The following is a 20,000-nucleotide window of genomic DNA, read 5'->3' on the forward strand; positions in this document are numbered from 1 at the left end:
TTTTCTAATCATCAATTAGCCTTCTGAGCCAATGAGCAAACACATTGTACCATTAGAACACTGGAGTGATAGTTGCTGGAAATGGGCCTCTATACACCTATGTAGATATTGCACCAAAAAGCAGACATTTGCAGCTAGAATAGTCATTTACCACATTAGCAATGTATAGAGTGTATTTCTTTCAAGTTAAGACTAGTTTAAAGTTATCTTCATTGAAAAGTACAGTGCTTTTCCTTCAAAAATAAGGACATTTCAATGTGACCCCAAACTTTTGAACGGTAGTGTGTATATATGGGGACTGTGTGGCTGTGCCAGCAACCTGAGGGTTTCTGGTTCAATCCCCACCTTCTACCATCCTAGTCACGTCCGTTGGGTCCTTGAGCAAGACACCTCACCCTTGCTCCTGATGGGTGGTGGTTAGGGCCTTGCATGGCAGCTCCCGCCATCAGTGTGTGAATGGTTGAATGTGGAAATATTGTGTGACGGTAGAAAAGCGCTATACAAGTATAACCCATTTATCATTATAAAACATTCATCCATCCATTTTCTACTGCTTGTCCCTTATGGGGTCGCGGGGGTGCTGCAGCCTATCTCATGTTTTCAGTTATTTCACCTTTTTGTTGTTAAGTACATAACTCCACATGTTCATTTTAGGGCTGCAACTAACAATTAATTTGATAATCGATTAATCTGTCGATTATTACTTCGATTAATCGATTAATAATCGGATAAAGGAGACTAGCTACATTTCTATCCTATCCAGTATTTTATTGGAAAAAAAACAGCATACTGGCACCATACTTATTTTGATTATTGTTTGTCAGCTGTTTGTAAATGTTGCAGTTTATAAATAAAGGTTTATTTAAATAAAAATTTTAAAAAACTGCGCATAGCATTGATCCAACGAATCGATGACTAAATTAATCGGCAACTATTTTAATCGATTTAATTGATTAGTTGTTGCAGCCCTACTTCATTCATAGTTTTGATGTGACAATCTACAATGTAAATAGTCATGAAAATAAAGAAAACACATTGATTGAGAAGGTGTCAACACTTGGCCTGTACTGTATGTCTCGCTGTTGTGTGCTTAGCCGTGGTGTAGCTGCCAGCTCCTATTAGCCTATTGCCTACCATGTTAATATTTAGTAAATGACTTGACTGAAATGGAATAAAAGGCGCACCTTGCGTGCTTATTGGAGGACGTTTAGATGTTAACTGGCGGTCCAGTTTTGTACAAGTAAACAAACTGCAGGACTGCTCGTATCAGAGATTTTAGATGCGTCCCAACATTGATACATTCTTGCTGGTATCAGGGACACCCGTAATTACCACGAATCAAGTCGACATTAACATGAAGGCAACGTCTGCTAGGCTGCTCTTCATTGTCCAGCTTGTCCAGTTTGTTGCATGGATGAACCGCTGCATTATCACAGCATTGCTTCACATGACCACACCCACTTTTTTTTTTTTGAGGGAGTAGGGTGTAAACACTCCGGAACATGACGCCTTTACTTTTCTGCAGGCGAGCTGCCCGGCGACAGGCCATCCGCCATCCAACCAAGATCGAGAAGGACAGCAAGGGTCCGACCAAAGCCACCACGACCAAGCTGGTCTCCCAGATCTTCGACGCCTTCTTCTCGGAGCAGATTGAGCAGGACGACAAGGAGAGCGGCGGCATCAAACGCCAGCGGTGCGGCGTCTGTGAGGTGAGTCGCTGACTATTTTTATGTTTAGCTTCTTCTTTTTTTTTTTTCATAAAGGTGGAGACTAGGGATGTCCGATAATATCGGCCTGCCGATATTATCGGCCGATAAATGCGTTAAAATGTAATATCGGAAATTATCGGTATCGTTTTTTTTATTATCTGTATCGTTTTTTTTTTGGTTTTTTGTTGTTGTTTTTTTTAAATTAAATCAACATAAAAAACACAAGATACACTTACAATTAGTGCACCAACCCAAAAAACCTCCCTCCCCCCATTTCTTTCTGTTATCAATATTCTGGTTCCTACATTATATATCAATATATATCAATACAGTCTGCAAGGGATACAGTCCGTAAGCACACATGATTGTGCGTGCTGCTGGTCCACTAATAGTACTAACCTTTAACAGTTAATTTTACTCATTTTCATTAATTACTAGTTTCTATGTAACTGTTTTTATATTGTTTTACTTTCTTTTTTATTCAAGAAAATGTTTTTAATATAGTTCTTATTTTATTTATTTTTTAAAAAAGTACCTTCTCTTCACCATACATGGTTGTCCAAATTAGGCATAATAATGTTTTAATTCCACGACTGCATATATCGGTTGATATCGATATCGGTATCGGTAATTAAAGAGTTGGACAATATCGGATATCGGCAAAAAGCCATTATCGGACATCCCTAATAATTTATAATATTTATATTCAAGTTCATAGATTTGATATTTATATTCTAGTTGAAAACAGCCCTGTGAGGAATTTATAGTAAAGTTCATAAAAAGTTAATTGAATTAAAATTTGATGGAGAATGTCAGACTATTTCATTCAGAAAGACTGTAGGTTAGCTAGCTCATTTAAAATATCCTAAACTTTTTTTGGACCCTGCCTCTTAAAAGAATCGGAATCGAGAATCGTAAGGAATCGGAATCGAAACAAAGAATCGGAATCGGAATTGGTATCGTTCGAATTCAAACGATACCCAACCCTAATGTTACACTTACTCTACTCTTTACAATTAACTCATCAGTGCTATTGAAGCTAATTGAGGTTTTTGCTCATTTCCACTATTGCAACATTGGTTTTGTTGTACAATATACTTGTTCATAAAAGACCATGTGGTCAGCGAGTACTACATCTTCCTTTCCACTTTGTCATGCACTCCGGAGTCATCCTAGTATGTGTCAAATTCTTCTAATTAACATCGTATTTTTATTTTTATGTCCTTTTTAGGTTTGTCTGTCTGCAGATTGCGGCAAGTGTACCGCTTGCAAGGACATGATCAAATTTGGAGGAAGTGGCAAAAGCAAGCAGGCGTGCAAGAAAAGAAGGTGAGATTGTATTTTTTCTTGACAATTTCTTATAAAGTGTGTTCTGTGGGTACTTTTTCATCCGGCCACACTTGGCGGGCAAACAAGTACCCGTAGCAGACTCAGTCGGGGTGCCTTGAGGTGACGTTGCAGTTTACCATGCCAACAAAGCAAGATAGAAAACACTTGGCTGTCATTTTCAAGGCGTGCTACCTTGATGCTAATTTACATTGGATTTGCCATAGACGTGCTTCTGATTAGCATTTGTGATTTTTACATGGCAACTTAAACACCACCAAATTTGGTGATGAAAACAACTCTGATGCACGTTCCAAATGGTTTGTGGGTAATACGTATAATACTTGCAGCGTACGCACTTTGTAGGGCGCAACAAAAGCCTGCATTCAGCTTAATGGCAAAGAGTACTACCGTACTAGGCAACACACCCTATAGTCCAGACCTGGGCATTCTGCGGCCCACGTGCCACATCCGGCCCTTTGTGCGTCCCTGTCCGGCCCGCGTGAGGCCAATCATAAGTTACAAAATGATGTGTTGTTGTTGAGTGTCTAGAGCTCGGCAGAGTAACCGTGTAATACTCTTCCATATCAGTAGGTGGCAGCCAGTAGCTAATTGCTTTGTAGATGTCGGAAACAGCGGGAGGCAGTGTGCAGGTAAAAAGGTGTCTAATGCTTAAACCAAAAATAAACAGAAGGTGAGTGCCCCTAAGAAAAGGCATTGAAGCTTAGGGAAGGCTATGCAGAGCGAAACTAAAACTGAACTAGCTACAAAGTAAACAAGAACAGAATGCTGGACGACAGCAAAGACTTACCATGGAGCAAAGACAAAGTACATCCGAACATGACATGACAATCAACAATGTCCCCACAGAGGAGGATAAAAACAACTGAAATATTCTTGATTGCTAAAACAAAGTAGATGCGGGAAATATCGCTCAAAGGAAGACATGAAACTGCTACAGGAAAATACCAAAAAAAGAGAAAAAGCCACCAAAATAGGAGCGCAAAACAAGAACTAAAACACTACACACAGGAAAACAGCAAAAAAGTCCAAATAAGTCAGGGTGTGATGTGACAGTACACCTACTTTGAGACAAGAGCTATAGTGATGCATGCTTGGTTATGTTTTAAAGTCATTTCCAACAATTGCGACAATTACTTTTTACTGTCAACTGAGTTTTGTTTTTAATACATTTCTGCTGGTGGTGTGCCTCCGCATTTTTTAAACGCAAAAAAATGTGCCTTGGCTCAAAAAAGGTTGAAAAACACTGCCCTACAGACATGCATTTTGTGTTTGTTTCATTTGAGGCACCGCTTGGCATTCTTTACTTATTTATTTTTTGTTTACCGTTTTTCAAGATGTCCTAATCTGGCAGTCAAGGAGGCTGAGGACGACGAGAACATCGAGGAGGAAGACCTGCCTGTGGAGAAGAGCAAGAAGACGTCTCAGGTGAAGCGGAAGAAGCAAACTCAGTGCAAGCTGACGTGGATCGGCGAGCCCGTCAAGGTACTACTTGTTGTTTTTTAGTATAGTTGAGTCTTTATTTATATCTAAATAGCTCATTTCCATCTGCAGTTCCTGGCTACTTAAATTAAAGAGATACAAAAATCATGCAATAAAGTCCTACTATAGCATGTAATCAAATTAAGAAAAGTCATAAAATGCCCTTTCATTGACACATACTTAATATTAGAGATGTCAGATAATGGCTTTTTTGCTGATATCCGATATCATCCCACTCTTAATTACCGATTCCGATATCAACCGATACCGATTTATACAGTCGTGGAATTAACACATTACTATGCCTAATTTTGTTGTGATGCCCCGCTGGATGCATTAAACAATGTAACAAGGTTTTCCAAAATAAATCAACTCAAGTTATGGAAAAAAAATGCCAACATGGCACTGCCATATTTATTATTGAAGTCACAAAGTGCATTATTTTTTTTAACATGCCTCAAAACAGCAGCTTGGAATTTTGGGCATGAGGTGGGCGGGGTTGGGGGGGTGAGGTTGAGGTGGGAGCAGGGGGTGTATATTATAGCGTCCCGGAAGAGTTAGTGCTGCAAGGGGTTCTGAGTATTTGTTCTGTTACGGTGCAGATCTTCTCCCAAAATGTGTTTGTCATTCTTATTTGGTGTGAGTTCACAGTGTGACGCATATTTGTAACAGTGTTTAAGTTGTTTATACGGCCACCCTCAGTGTGACCTGTATGGCTGTTGACCAAGTATGTCTTGCATTCACTAGTGTGTGTGAAAAGCCGTAGATATTATGTGACTGGGCCGGCACGCAAAGGCAGTGCCTTTTAAGGTTTATTGGCGCTCTGTACTTCTCCCTACGTCCGTGTACACAGCGGCGTTTTAAAAAGTCATACATTTTACTTTTTGAAACTGATACCGATTATTTCCGATATTACATATTTTTTTTTTTTTTTTTTTTTTTTTTTTTTATATTTTACATCTAGCATCAGACCTTCCAATCCATTACATAATATTCACATAAATCATGTATCTATTGTCTGTCCTAAATGTCAAAATATTTTTGTTTATATCCCATCCATACCACCCCATATATATATATATATATATATATATATATATATATATATATATATATATATATATATATATATATATATATATATATATATATACGCTAATTCGAAAAATTTAAGTCAGGTTTATGGGGCGTGACTTAGTTGACCCAATTTTCCCAGTATGAAGTAAATTTCTCTAATTTATAATTAATAAAGGCAGTTATTTTCTCCATTTTATATATCCGATATTAAATTTTAAAGCATTTATCGGCCGATAATATCGACAGTCCGATATTATCGGACATCTGTAATAATGACGACCATGATGTATCTCCTGACGTTTCAGTGTGAGGGCAAGAAGCAGTTCTACAAGAAGGTGTGTGTGAACGACGAAGAGCTGGAACTTGGAGACTGTGTCTCCGTGTCTTCAGAGGACGCGTCCTCGCCTTTGTACCTGGCAAGGTAAAGTGCTCAAGCGCGTCAAAAACTTCCATCCTCCCCGGTGCGTTCAGGACGTGCGTGTGTCCACCAGGATCACGGCGCTGTGGGAGGACAACAACGGCCAGATGTTCCACGCCCACTGGTTCAACCGCGGCACTCAAACCGTGCTGGGCGAGTCCTCGGACCCCCTGGAGCTGGTGGTGGTGGACGAGTGCGAGGACATGTCCCTCAGCTACGTGCAGGGCAAAGTCAACGTGATGTACAAGGCGCCATCCAACAACTGGTTCATGGAGGTGAGTTGGCCACGAACGTCCTCCGTTTGCGATTCTCCCGCTCACCTTTTTTTTGCTGCCGTGCGTCAGGGCGGCGTGGACATGGACGTCAAGGTGATCGAAGACGACGGGAAGAGTTTTTTCTACCAGTTCTGGTACGACACGGACATCGCCCGCTTCGAGACGCCGCCCGAGACCACGCCGTCGGAGGACTGCAAGTTCAGGTGGGTGGCGTGTGAAATGTGTCGCCGCTCTTCTAATACCTGTTTTTTAAATTTTTAATGGTTTTTAATTGCAGCTTCTGCAGCAGCTGTGTGAGGATTAAAGATCGCGAGGAGCGAGCGACGCCTCGTGCCTTTGAGCCTCTGGATGACGAGCACGACTCCAAGGTGTTCTACGCTTTGGCCTGCTTTAAAGGAGAACAGTTCCGGGTGGGCGACGGCGTCTACATGCCCCCCGAGGCGTTCAACTTCAGGTGAGCGTCGTCTTTAGGAAACGTTTTCATACCTTTTTTTAAATTTTTATATATATATATATATATATATATATATATATATATATATATATATATATATATATATATATATATATATATATATATATATATATCATGGAGAGAATGCCAAGAGTGTGCGAAAAAGTAATCAGAGCAAACGGTGGCTATTTTGAAGAAACTAGAATATAAAACATGTTTTCAGTTATTTCACCTTTTTTTTGTTAAGTACATAACTCCACATGTGTTCATTCATAGTTTTGATGTGACAATCTACAATGTAAATAGTCATGGAAATAAAGAAAACGCATTGAATGAGGAGAAGGTGTGTCCAAACTTTTGGCGTGTGTGTGTCTTTGTGTGTATACATATATGTGTGTGTGTGTATGTATGTGTGTGTATATATATATATATATATATATATATATATATATATATATATATATATATACATACACACACATATGTATATATATATTACAGTGTTTCCCGTAAACTGCCAAGATACCCGTGGGGGTGTGGCTATGGGCGTGGTCACCATGACATCATCGAGTCATTTGCATAATTTACTACAATATGATTTTCTCTAAAAAGGCTCAAAAAATGTATACTTACTAATTAATAATAACAGTTTTGTTTTAAACGTCCATCCATTTTACAATGTAATTACAACACTTTATGTACATATTTATATACAGATTTGAACAATAAGTTATTCACTGAAATATATTTATTAATTGTGGTTCTTACAAAAAATACATCTTATAAAAGCTAAAATGTCTCTTAAAGCTCTGCCCCTTTAATTAGTGCATACTAAATAATTTAACTTTAGCCTACTACTACAACCATATTATTTACCAGCAACATAAAGTGAAACAGAGGCAGAGGTGTCCTGCCACCGTCAGTAACAAATAAACAGAAAACAGTAGTGGTCAAATACAAATAAGGCAACAAGAGAAGTATCCTACACTTCTCTTTTGTAAAGTAAATCTGAACAGCCGATATGGGCATCTACATCAACTATATGATTTGCCTGAGAAGCTGGACAGGAGTAGTTTTTTTATTTGTGGCGGACGTAATTCTTTCGTGGCGGGCCGCCATGAATGTGTGTGTGTGTGTGTGTGTGTGTGTGTGTGTGTGTGTGTGTGTGTGTGTGTGTGTGTGTGTGTGTGTGTGTGTGTGTGTGTGTGTGTGTGTGTGTGTGTGTGTGTGTGTGTGTGTGTGTGTGTGTGTGTGTGTGTGTGTGTGTGTGTGTGTGTGTGTGTGTGTGTGTGTGTGTGTGTGTGTGTGTGTGTGTGTGTGTGTGTGTGTGTGTGTGTGTGTGTGTGTGTGTGTGTACATTTTTATTTCCCTTTTATGTAGAGATGTCCAATAATATCGGTCTGCCGATATTATCGGCCGATAACTGCGTTAAAATGTAATATCGGAAATTATCGGTATCGTTTTTTTTTATTATCGGTATCGTTTTTTTTTTTTTGTTTTTTTTATTAAATCCACATAAAAAACACAAGATACACTTACAATTAGTGCACCAACCCAAAAAACCTCCCTCCCCCCATTCACACTCATTCACACAAAAGGGTTGTTTCTTTCTGTTATTAATATTCTGGTTCCTACATTATATATCAATATATATCAATACAGTCTGCAAGGGATACAGTCCGTAAGCACACATGATTGTGTGTGCTGCTGCTTCACTAATAGTACTAACCTTTAACAGTTAATTTTACAAATTTTCATTAATTACTAGTTTCTATGTAACTGTTTTTATATTGTTTTACTTTCTTTTTTATTCAAGAAAATGTTTTTAATTTATTTATCTTATTTTATTTGATTCATTTTTTTAAAAAGTGCCTTATCTTCACCATACCTGGTTGTCCAAATTAGGCATAATAATGTGTTGATTCCACGACTGTATATATCGGTTGATATCGGTTGATATCGGTATCGGTAATTAAAGAGTTGGACAATATCGGCATATCGGATATCGGCAAAAAGCCATTATCGGACATCCCTACTTTTATGCATTACTCACATAACTAGTGTCTGACTCAATTGCGACCTCTGCTGGTAAAATCTATTATTCCTCAATTTGCTTCAAGACATGACAAGCTCAAGTCCGTATTAATGTGTGTGTGTGTGTGTGTGTGTGTTTGTGTGTCAGTGTGAAAGCAACCAGTCCGGTCAAGCGCTCCCACAGAAAAGAGGACGTGGACGAGGATTTGTATCCGGAGTACTACAGAAAGTCCTCAGACTACATCAAGGGCTCCAACCTGAACGCCCCAGACCCGTTCCGCATCGGGCGCATCAAGGAGATCTTCTGCCACCGACGTAGCAACGGCAAAGCGGACGCGTCGGAGGTCAAACTGCGACTGCACAAGTTTTACAGGTAACAAGTTGACTTTTTTTGTATTTTTTTTTTAATTACCATCTAAACGCTTCCGAGTCTTCTATCAGGCCTGAGAACACGCACAAGGGAGTGAAGGCCAGCTACCACACGGACATCAATCAGCTCTACTGGAGTGACGAGGAGGTCACTGTCAGCATGGCGGAGGTGCTCGGACAATGTCGGGTGGAATACGGCGAAGACCTCAACCAGACGGTCCAAGAGTATTCTAGCGGAGGACCTGACCGCTTTTATTTCTTGGAGGTACGTCGCACACTCGACACCTTTTCAGCCTGGAAATAACTGTTGCTTTTACAGGCTTATAACGCCAAATCTAAAAGCTTCGAGGATCCTCCCAACCACGCTCGCTCAGCGATGCGCAAAGGAAAGGGCAAAGGGAAAGGTGAGTAGAAACACACAAAAAAGCCGCTGTTTACCAGCCACAGTAACACAACTTAATTGGCAGGGCTTGAACTTCTTTGCAAAAAAAACAACTTTATTTTAAAGGCCTACTGAAATGATTTTTTTTTATTTAAACGGGAATAGCAGATCCATTCTATGTGTCATACTTGATCATTTCGCGATATTGCCATATTTTTGCTGAAAGGATTTAGTAGAGAAAATCGACGATAAAGTTCGCAACTTTTGCTCGCTGATGAAAAAAAAAAAGCCTTGCCTGTACCGGAAGTAGCGTGACGTCACAGGAGCTAGTATTCCTCACAATTCCCCATTGTTTACAATGGAGCGAGAGAGATTCGGACCGAGAAAGTGATGATTACCCCATTAATTTGAGCGAGGATGAAAGATTCGTAGATGAGGAACGTTACAGTGAAGGACTTGAGAGGCAGTGATGGACGTATCTTTTTTCGCTCTGACCGTAACTTAGGTACAAGCTGGCTCATTGGATTCCACACTTTCTCCTTTTTCTATTGTGGATCACAGATTTGTATTTTAAACCACCTGGGATACTATATCCTCTTGAAAATGAGAGTCGAGAACGCGAAATGGACATTCAGTGCCTTTTATCTCCACGACAATACATCGGCGAAATGCTTTAGCTACGAGCTAACGTGATAGCATCGCGCTTTAACTGCATATAGAAACAAAAGAAATAAACCCCTGACGGGAAGTATAGATAGAAAATCAACAATACTATTAAACCGTGGACATGTAAATACACGGTTAATGCTTTCCAGGCTGGCGAAGGTTAACAATGCTGTGCTAACGACGCCATTGAAGCTAACTTAGCAACCAGACTGCACAGAGCTATGCTAAAAACATTAGCTCTCCACCTACGCCAGCCAGCCCTCATTTGCTCATCAACACCCGTGCTCACCTGCGTTCCAGCAATCGGCAGAAGGACGAAGGACTTCACCCGATGCGTTTGGCGGCCCGGAGACGTAGGAAGTCAAGGTGAAGTCGGCGGCTAGCGCTCCAACAAAGTCCTCCTGGTTGTGTTGCTGTAGTCCGCTGCTAATACACTGATCCCACCTACAACTGTCTTCTTTGCAGCCTTCATTGTTCATTAAAAAATTTGCAAAAGATGTCCAGAATACTGTGGAATTATGAAATGAAAACAGAGCTTTTTGTATAGGATTCTACGGGGTACCATAACTTCCGTTACTCGGACTTCGTCACGCGCATACGTCATCATACCGCGACGTTTCAGCCGGATATTTCCCGGGAATTTTAAAATGTCACTTTATAAGTTAACCCGGCCGTATTGGCATGTGTTGCAATGTTAAGATTTCATCAGACTGCGTGGTCGGTAGTAGTGGCTTTCAGTAGGCCTTTAATGGATATGAAAATGACATAAGGGAAAAATAATTTTCTAAATGTTTTTAAATAACATGATTTTCTGTGTTTATTTTATATTATGAAGTATTGTGAAGTTATAACACTGAAACGCCCTCAGGAAGAGGTGCTTTAAGACATGGCTAGCTAGCTAGCTAGCGGCTAACAACTTGTATTAGTATCACTGGAGGACGAGGAATCGCTAAACATGCTGCACTACACACCGTAGCTCACCGGCGTCACCGCTAATGATGCCGTTTCTGAATCTAAACAAATGCCTACACCTGACATCCACTGTAATGATACCAAGTACAAGAGCGTATCGAGTCGATACCACTGTGATTACGTCGATAAATACAGTTATGGTAAATTGGCTTGGTTGTGATTTCCCTCTCTGCATGAAAGTTTAAAAGTAGCATAAATTAATGCAGTATGAAGAAGAATGTTTTAATGTAGACACATAGAGTCATCATACTGCTGTGATTATATGCACCAAGTGTTCATTCAAGGCTAAGGCAAAATATGGAGATATATATCGTGGCATGGCCTAAAAATATTGAGATTTTAATAAAAGGCCGTATCGCCCAGCCCTAATTTCAGTGTATTTGCTTGTTTAGTTTTTGTTTGTTTTTTTACAATTTGTATTATAGTCGTAAGAAAAATCCATAAATCTGCCGCACCGTCTTAGAAGCCGCAGGGTTCAAAGTGTAGAAAAAAGTAGTCCGAAATTTACAGTACATTAAAAAAAAAAAAAATGTTAATATTGAACATGCACATTGCAAAATTAGAGAAAAATCTTACCAATGGAAATAAAATGTGAGAAATAAAGTACCGTCATTTCCGGACTATAAGCCGCACCAGCTAAATTTAGGGGAAAATACAGATTGCTCCATACATAAGCCGCACCCGACTATAAGCCGCAGGGTTTTGATGTGTAATTAGCGTAGTATATAGGGGTTCCTGCTACCACGGAGGGGATTGTCGGGACAGAGATGACTGTTTGGGAACGCAAAGCGTCCCATTTATTAACAATAAATCTTTCAATCATTCAATCTAACTTTCACATCTTTGACATGGCGAACAGCATTCGTGCAGAGTACAAATAATACAACGGTGCAAAGTAATACAAAGTGCTCGCCTGTACGTTATCAAAATAACCAGCCTACCGGTATATGAAAAGTCAGTCTTTAATCATTGTGTCATCGTCTTCCTCCTGCGTACTAAAACCACCGAAATCCTCTTCGTCGGTGTCGGAGAAGAACAGGCCGTAAATAAGCCGCGCCCTTGTATAAGCCGCAGGGACCAGAACGAGGGGGGAAAGTAGCGGCTTATAGTCCGGAAATTACGGTATATACGTTGCAAAGTGAGTTTTTACACAGACAGATTCTGTAAATGTTTACATACCTTTTTTAATTGTTTTCAAACGGTGTCTGGAACACGGCAGTAAAACGGCGGATCAAACAAAACGGTGATCTTCATTAACTCAAGCTAGCTCTCCAATCGGCTAAACTGACTAAATAACTCCACGGGGACGTCTTGGTAGGTTTACTGAGGAATTTGTGAAACTGAAACGATACAAAATGAATGCCATTGTAAGTTAATACTAACACAGACACTTCCAAACATATTAGTATGTCAGCTAACGCTAACGACGCAAGCGTCATTACCTTACGAAATATGCATGAAAACACTCCTCCAGACTTCACAGAGGGGACGGTTTAGTTAGTACAAACTAGTGTTGTAACGATACCAATATTTGGTACTTTTCGGTACTTTTGTAAATAAAGGAGACCTCAAAAAAATGGCTTTATTTTAACAAAAATCTTAGGGTACATTAAACATATGTTTATTATTGCAATTTAGTCCTTAAATAAAATAGTGTACATACTAGACAACTTGTCATTTAGTAGTAAGTAAACAAACAAAGATTCCTAATTAGTCTGCTGACATATGCAGTAACATATTGTGTCATTTATCTACTTATTATTTTGTCCACATTATGAAGGACAAGTGGTAGAAAATGAATTATTAATCTACTTGTTCATTTACTGTTAATATCTGCTTACCTTGTCTTTCATTATGTTCTATCTACACTTCTGTTCAAATGTAATAGGATACGCATCAAGTGTTCATTCAAGGCTAAGGCAAAATATCGAGATATATATGGTGTATCGTGACATGGCCTAAAAATATTGAGATATTAATTAAAGGCCATATCGCCCAGCCCTACTTACAGTGTATTAGTTTTTGTTTTGTTTTTACTATTTTTATTCTGGTCGGGGAAAAAAATCCATTAATCTGCCGCACCGTCTTCGAAGCCGCAGGGTTCAAAGTGTAGGAAAAAGTAGTCCCGAATTTACAGTACCGTATTTTCCGCACCATAAGCCGCCCCGTGTTGTAAGCCGCACGTTCAATGAACGGCATATTTCAAAACTTTGTTTACCTATTAGCCGCCCCGTGCTATTAGCCGCACCTACGCTACGCTAAAGGGAATGTCAACAAAACAGTCAGATAGGTCAGTCAAACTTTAATAATATATTACAAACCAGCGTTCTAACAACTCTGTTCACTCCCAAAATGTAATGTGCAAATGTGCAATCACAAAAATAGTAACACTCAAAATAGTGCAGAGCAATAGCAACATCAATAACTCAACGTTGCTCGAACGTTAGTGTAACACGACACACAAAATAAACATTTAAAGCTCACTTTCTGAAGTTATTACTCATCCACAAATCCCTCGAATTCTTCTTCTTCGGTGTGCTTCACTTGTTTTTTGACACCATCTGTGATGTGGACGCGCATGCAGTCGTAGATCAACAGGGACGGAGCTGCGTGAAAAAAGTCACTCGGTCTCTTCGCTCATCTTTTCTTCATCCATCCATCCCTTCGAGTTAGCTTTTATGATGACGCCGGCTGGAAAGTTCTCTTTTGGCAAGGTCTTCCTTTTGAATATCACCGTGGGTGGAAGTTTCTGGCCGTTAGCATGGCAAGCTAACGGATATTCACCGTACGTGCTCCCGTTGTATCCACAGGAATATCAAAAGTCAGTGGAACCTTGTACGCGTGTCTCTTAGTAGGAGACATTTTGTGGTCTTTACAGAAACACACAAATGAAATGAAACGTAATATCCGCGCGCTTCTTCTTCTACGGGGGCGGGTGCTCACCTTGGCGGTTGCTTACAGTAGAAGAAGAAGTGCTTCCTCTTCTATGGGGGCGGTTGCTTACCGTAGAAGAAGAAGCGCTTCCTCTTCTACGGGGAAAAAAGATGGCGGCTGTTTACCGTAGTTGCGAGACCTAAACTTTATGAAAATAAATGTTAATATTAATCCATATATAAGGCGCTCCGGGTTATTAGCCGCACTGTCTGCTTTTGAGAAAATTTGTGGTTTTTAGGTGCGGCTTATGGTGCGGAAAATACGGTAGTCAGAAATTTACAGTACATTAAAAAATTTAAAAAATGTTTTTATTGAACATGCACATTGCAAAATTAGAGAAAAATCTTACCAATGGAAATAAAATGTGAGAAATGCAAAGTAAAAGTCCTTGTGAGTGTGACTGTCAGGTTCAAACACTGATGACATCTATTAAAACAGACGAGAAGCAAGGAATCATGCAGAGACAGAGTAAAATTTTGCTCAATTGAGGAGACGCGTCAGGGTTTCCCACACATTCATTTATTTGTGGCGGCCCGCCACGAAAGAATTACGTCCGCCACAAATTAAAAAACAAAAATAAATTTTTTTATTTTATTTTTTTTAATTTTATTTTATTTTTTTGTCCTGTCCAGCTTCTCAGGCAAATCATATAGTTGATGTAGATGCCCATATCGGCTGTTCAGATTTACTTTACAAAAGAGAAGTGTAGGATACTTCTCCTGTTGCCTTATTTGTATTTGACTTTATTAAATGTATTTCTATTAGAAACACAACATGTGTATATAACAAAGGGTGCAAAGTCTGCAGGCAGTAGGAAACACATGGTTAAGTGTAGGGAGTAAAACTGATGGCAGTCTAAAGTTCAACATTTTTGGAGCTCTTTGTTCAGTGGATCAGATGTTTGATGAAGCTCTGTGTCTATCTACCACCACTACTGTTTTCTGTTTATTTGTTACTGACTGTGGCAGGACACCTCTGCCTCTGTTTCACTTTATGTTGCTGGTAAATTATATGGTTGTAGTAGTAGGCTAAAGTTAAATTATTTAGTATGCACTAATTAAAGGGGCAGAGCTTTGAGACATTTTAGCTTTTATATTTTATAAGATATTATTTTTTGTAAGAACCACAATTAATAAATATATTTCAGTGAATAACTTATTGTTCAAATCTGTATACACATATGTACATAAAGTGTTGTAATTATATTGTAAAATGGATGGATGGATGGACGTTTAAAACAAAACTGTTATTATTAATTAGTAAGTATACATTTTGTTAGCCTTTTTAGATCATTGTAGTAAATTATGCAAAGTACTCGATGTCATGGTGACCACGCCCCCACCGCCACAGGTATCTTGGCACTTTATGGGAAACACTGCACGTTATTTGGGCTGTACTCTAGTTACGGATCCAAACTAAGTCCAGCCCGCGTTCTTCCTCTATTTATTTGGGAGGTCCCTGTTTACATCACTGAAGCTGTCGCTGAGTCAAGGTGGTAATCTCCACAACTCCAGTTAGACACAATATATCAGTGGTCCTCAACCTTTTTGTAGCTGCGGACCGGTCAACGCTTGAAAATTTGTCCCACGGACCGGTGGTCGGGGTGTATTTAAAAAAAAAAAAAAAATTGTTTTTTTAATTTTTTTTTTTTTTTTTTTTTTTTTTTACATAAATAAATACAATCATGTGTGCTTACGGACTGTATACCTGCAGGCTGTATTGATCTATATTGATATAGAATGTATATATTGTGTTTTTTATGTTGATTTCATAATTATTTTTTTAATTTATTTTTTTAATTCTTGTGCGGCCCGGTACCAATCGGTCCGGGCCGCGGCCCGGTGGTTGGGGACCACTACAATATATGATTATGCAAATGTGTTGACGCTGGTGATATCGCCTTGTCTCTGCTCTGTCTGCGTCACGGCGGTGTTCGGCCATGGCAGTCAGCGGGCCGTTCCTGGACACAAACACTGATACCAGACAATCCTTTGGATTGCCAGCTTTGCTCAGACAAAGAAAAACACCACTTCCGCACAATTGACAATAATTATAGCAACGGCCCTTAAGCATAAAAGTTGTGTGATAAAATATACATAATTATTCTAACAGTGACCCCTGGTGGTTCGCAGGTAAAGGCAAGGGGAAGTCCGCAGCCGCTCAGGAAACGTCCGAGCACCCCACTGAGCCTCAGACGGCCAAAGTCCCAAAGTACCGCACGCTGGACGTCTTCTCGGGCTGTGGAGGACTCTCCGAAGGCTTCCACCAGGCTGGTAAAACCCCCACACGTGACGTTTTTTGACCCTGGCGAGTTGCCGCACACGTCCCTTTGCCCGTGAAAGGTGTTTGCGACACGGAGTGGGCCATCGAGATGTGGGAGCCGGCGGCGCAGGCGTTCAGGCTCAACAACCCCGGCACCACGGTCTTCACAGAGGACTGCAACGTCCTGCTCAAGCTGGTCATGTCGGGCGAGAAGACCAACTCTCTGGGCCAGAAGCTGCCGCAGAAAGGCGACGTGGAAATGCTGTGCGGAGGACCGCCCTGCCAAGGGTTCAGTGGCATGAACCGCTTCAACTCCCGCACCTACTCCAAGTTCAAGAACTCTCTGGTGGTCTCCTACCTCAGGTGAGGGACCGTCCACTTCAACGCCACACCTTGTCTCTGGGTTGTTAACGTGCTTCTCCTTGTGTTGCAGTTACTGTGACTATTACAGGCCAAAGTTCTTTCTGCTGGAGAACGTGAGGAACTTTGTGTCCTTCAAAAGTTCAATGGTTCTCAAATTGACCCTGCGCTGTCTTGTTAGGATGGGCTACCAGTGCACCTTCGGAGTCCTGCAGGTTATTACTTTCACTTTTCATTCATTTCTTGTCGTTTTTAGGAGTTTGCTTTTCCGTGCAACTTTTCCACTCGCCTACTTTACACAGGGTTGGTAAGGGTGCCTAAAAACCTTGAAAATGCTTGGATTTTAATGTTTTCAAGTTTTTTAAAATGCTAGGATTTTAATGTTTTCAAGGCTTGAAAAATGCTTGGATTTTAATGTTTTCAAGGATTGAAAAATGCTAGGATTTTAATGTTGTTTTCAAGGTTTAAAAAATGCTAGGATTTTAATGTTGTCAAGGTTTGAAAAATGCTAGGATTTTAATGTTGTGTTTTCAAGGTTTGAAAAATGCTAGGATTTTAATGTGGTTTTCAAGGTTTGAAAAATGCTAGGATTTTAATGTTTTCAAAGTTTGAAAAATGCTAGGATTTTATTGTTGTTTTCAAGGTTTGGAAAATGCTTGGCTTTTAATGTGTTTTCAAGGTTTGGAAAATGCTTGGATTTTAATGTTTTCAAGGTTTGAAAAATGCTAGGATTTTAATGTTTTCAAGGTTTGGAAAATGCTTGGATTTTAATGTGTTTTCAAGGCTTGAAAAATGCTTGGATTTTAATGTTTTCAAGGTTTGGAAAATGCTTAGATTTTAATGTTGTTTTCAAGGCTTGAAAAATGCTTAGATTTTAATGTTTTCAAGGTTTGAAAAATGCTAGGATTTTAATGTTTTCAAGGTTTGAAAAATGCTAGGATTTTAATGTTGTGTTTTCAAGTTTGGAAAATGCTAGGATTTTAATGTTGTTTTCAAGGTTTGAAAAATGCTAGGATTTTAATGTTTTCAAGGTTTGAAAAATGCTAGGATTTTAGTGTTTTCAAGGCTTGAAAAATGCTTGGATTTTAATGTTGTTTTCAAGGATTGAAAATGCTAGGATTTTAATGTTTTCAAGGTTTGAAAAATGCTATGATTTTAATGTTGTGTTTTCAAGTTTGGGAAATGCTAGGATTTTAATGTTTTCAAGGTTTGAAAAATGCTAGGATTTTAATGTGTTTTCAAGGTTTGAAAAATGCTAGGATTTTAATGTTTTCAAGGTTTGAAAAATGCTATGATTTTAATGTTGTGTTTTCATGTTTGGAAAATGCTAGGATTTTAATGTTGTTTTCAAGGTTTGAAAAATGCTAGGATTTTAATGTTTTCAGGGTTTGAAAAATGCTAGGATTTTAATGTTTTCAAGGTTTGAAAAATGCTAGGATTTTAGTGTTGTGTTTTCAAGGTTTGAAAAATGCTTGGATTTTAATGTTTTCAAGGTTTGAAAAATGCTAGGATTTTAATGTGGTTTCAAGGTTTGAAAAATGCTAGGATTTTAATGTTTTCAAGGTTTGGAAAATGCTTGGATTTTAATGTTTTCAAGGTTTGGAAAATGCTTGGATTTTAATGTTGTTTTCAAGGTTTGAAAAATGCTAGGATTTTAATGTGTTTTCAAGGCTTGAAAAATGCTTGGATTTTAATGTGTTTTCAAGGCTTGAAAAATTATTGGATTTTAATGTTTTTAAGGCTTGAAAAATGCTTGGATTTTAATGTTTTCAAGGTTTGAAAAATGCTAGGATTTTAATGTTTTCAAGGCTTGAAAAATGCTAGGATTTTAATGTTGTGTTTTCAAGGTTTGGAAAATGCTTGGATTTTAATGTTGTGTTTTCAAGGTTTGAAAAATGCTAGGATTTTAATGTTTTCAAGGCTTGAAAAATGCTAGGATTTTAATGTTGTGTTTTCAAGGTTTGAAAAATGCTAGGATTTTAATGTTTTCAAGGTTTGAAAAATGCTAGGATTTTAATGTTGTGTTTTCAAGGTTTGGAAAATGCTTGGATTTTAATGTGTTTTCAAGGCTTGAAAAATGCTAGGATTTTAATGTTTTCAAGGTTTGAAAAATGCTAGGATTTTAATGTTTTCAAGGTTTGAAAAATGCTAGGATTTTAATGTTGTGTTTTCAAGGTTTGAAAAATGCTAGGATTTTAATGTGTTTTCAAAGCTTGAAAAATGCTTGGATTTTAATGTTATTTTCAAGGTTTGAAAAATGCTAGGATTTTAATGTTTTCAAGGTTTGAAAAATGCTAGGATTTTAATGTTTTCAAGGCTTGAAAAATGCTAGGATTTTAATGTGTTTTCAAAGTTTGAAAAATGCTTGGATTTTAATGTTGTGTTTTCAAGGTTTGAAAAATGCTTGGATTTTAATGTGTTTTCAAGGTTTGAAAAATGCTTGGATTTTAATGTTGTGTTTTCAAGGTTTGAAAAATGCTTGGATTTTAATGTTGTGTTTTCAAGGTTTGAAAAATGCTTGGATTTTAATGTTGTTTTCAAGGCTTGAAAAAGGCTTGGATTTTTTGGGTGAAGTGCTTGGAAATGTTCATCATATTTCTTTGCATTCTGACTCAATAGGCTAATTTATAAAATGGAAAAAAATAAAATAAGTTTCCTTAAAAATGATCTTACATTAGCCCTTACATTAGGTTGTTGTCATGTATATACGACTCTGTCGCCCCCAAGAGGACAGTGGTTGCCAGGAGGTTGTTGTTTTAATGAACATTGGATGGAAATTATTAGTCCTTTATTGGACTTGTTTGTACTGTGAAGGTCATGTATGCTCACACTATTATGTTAGCTCCACTATGGACTGGACTCTCACACTATTATGTTAGATCCACTATGGACTGGACTCTCACTATTATGTTAGCTCCACTATGGACTGGACTCTCACTATTATGTTAGATCCACTATGGACTGGACTCTCTCACTATTATGTTAGATCCACTATGGACTGGACTCTCACTATTATGTTAGATCCACTATGGACTGGACTCTCACTATTATGTTAGATCCACTATGGACTGGACTCTCACACTATTATGTTAGATCCACTATGGACTGGACTCTCACACTGTTAGATCCACTATGGACTGGACTCTCACTATTATGTTAGATCCACTATGGACTGGACTCTTACTATTATGTTAGATCCGCTATGGACTGGACTCTCACTATTATGTTAGATCCACTATGGACTGGACTCTCACACTAT

The 20,000-nt window shown here is 38.8% G+C and overlaps 1 protein-coding gene across 1 annotated transcript in view; it reads left to right on the forward strand.

The window, feature by feature from the left end:
- Positions 1 to 20,000, forward strand: part of dnmt1 (DNA (cytosine-5-)-methyltransferase 1) — a 61,430-nt gene that overhangs the window by 27,436 nt on the left and 13,994 nt on the right. Inside the window, exons 15-27 of the mRNA XM_062049907.1 lie at positions 1,526 to 1,709; positions 2,941 to 3,038; positions 4,394 to 4,541; positions 5,921 to 6,036; positions 6,107 to 6,308; positions 6,378 to 6,511; positions 6,586 to 6,762; positions 8,945 to 9,169; positions 9,238 to 9,430; positions 9,485 to 9,569; positions 16,252 to 16,392; positions 16,462 to 16,744; positions 16,815 to 16,956. Coding sequence (XP_061905891.1) covers positions 1,526 to 1,709; positions 2,941 to 3,038; positions 4,394 to 4,541; positions 5,921 to 6,036; positions 6,107 to 6,308; positions 6,378 to 6,511; positions 6,586 to 6,762; positions 8,945 to 9,169; positions 9,238 to 9,430; positions 9,485 to 9,569; positions 16,252 to 16,392; positions 16,462 to 16,744; positions 16,815 to 16,956 — 2,128 coding nt within the window. The remainder of the gene's footprint in view (positions 1 to 1,525; positions 1,710 to 2,940; positions 3,039 to 4,393; positions 4,542 to 5,920; positions 6,037 to 6,106; positions 6,309 to 6,377; positions 6,512 to 6,585; positions 6,763 to 8,944; positions 9,170 to 9,237; positions 9,431 to 9,484; positions 9,570 to 16,251; positions 16,393 to 16,461; positions 16,745 to 16,814; positions 16,957 to 20,000) is intronic.

Source organism: Entelurus aequoreus, linkage group LG06, assembly GCF_033978785.1.
Source record: "Entelurus aequoreus isolate RoL-2023_Sb linkage group LG06, RoL_Eaeq_v1.1, whole genome shotgun sequence".
In the NCBI taxonomy this organism is placed as follows: domain Eukaryota; kingdom Metazoa; phylum Chordata; class Actinopteri; order Syngnathiformes; family Syngnathidae; genus Entelurus; species Entelurus aequoreus.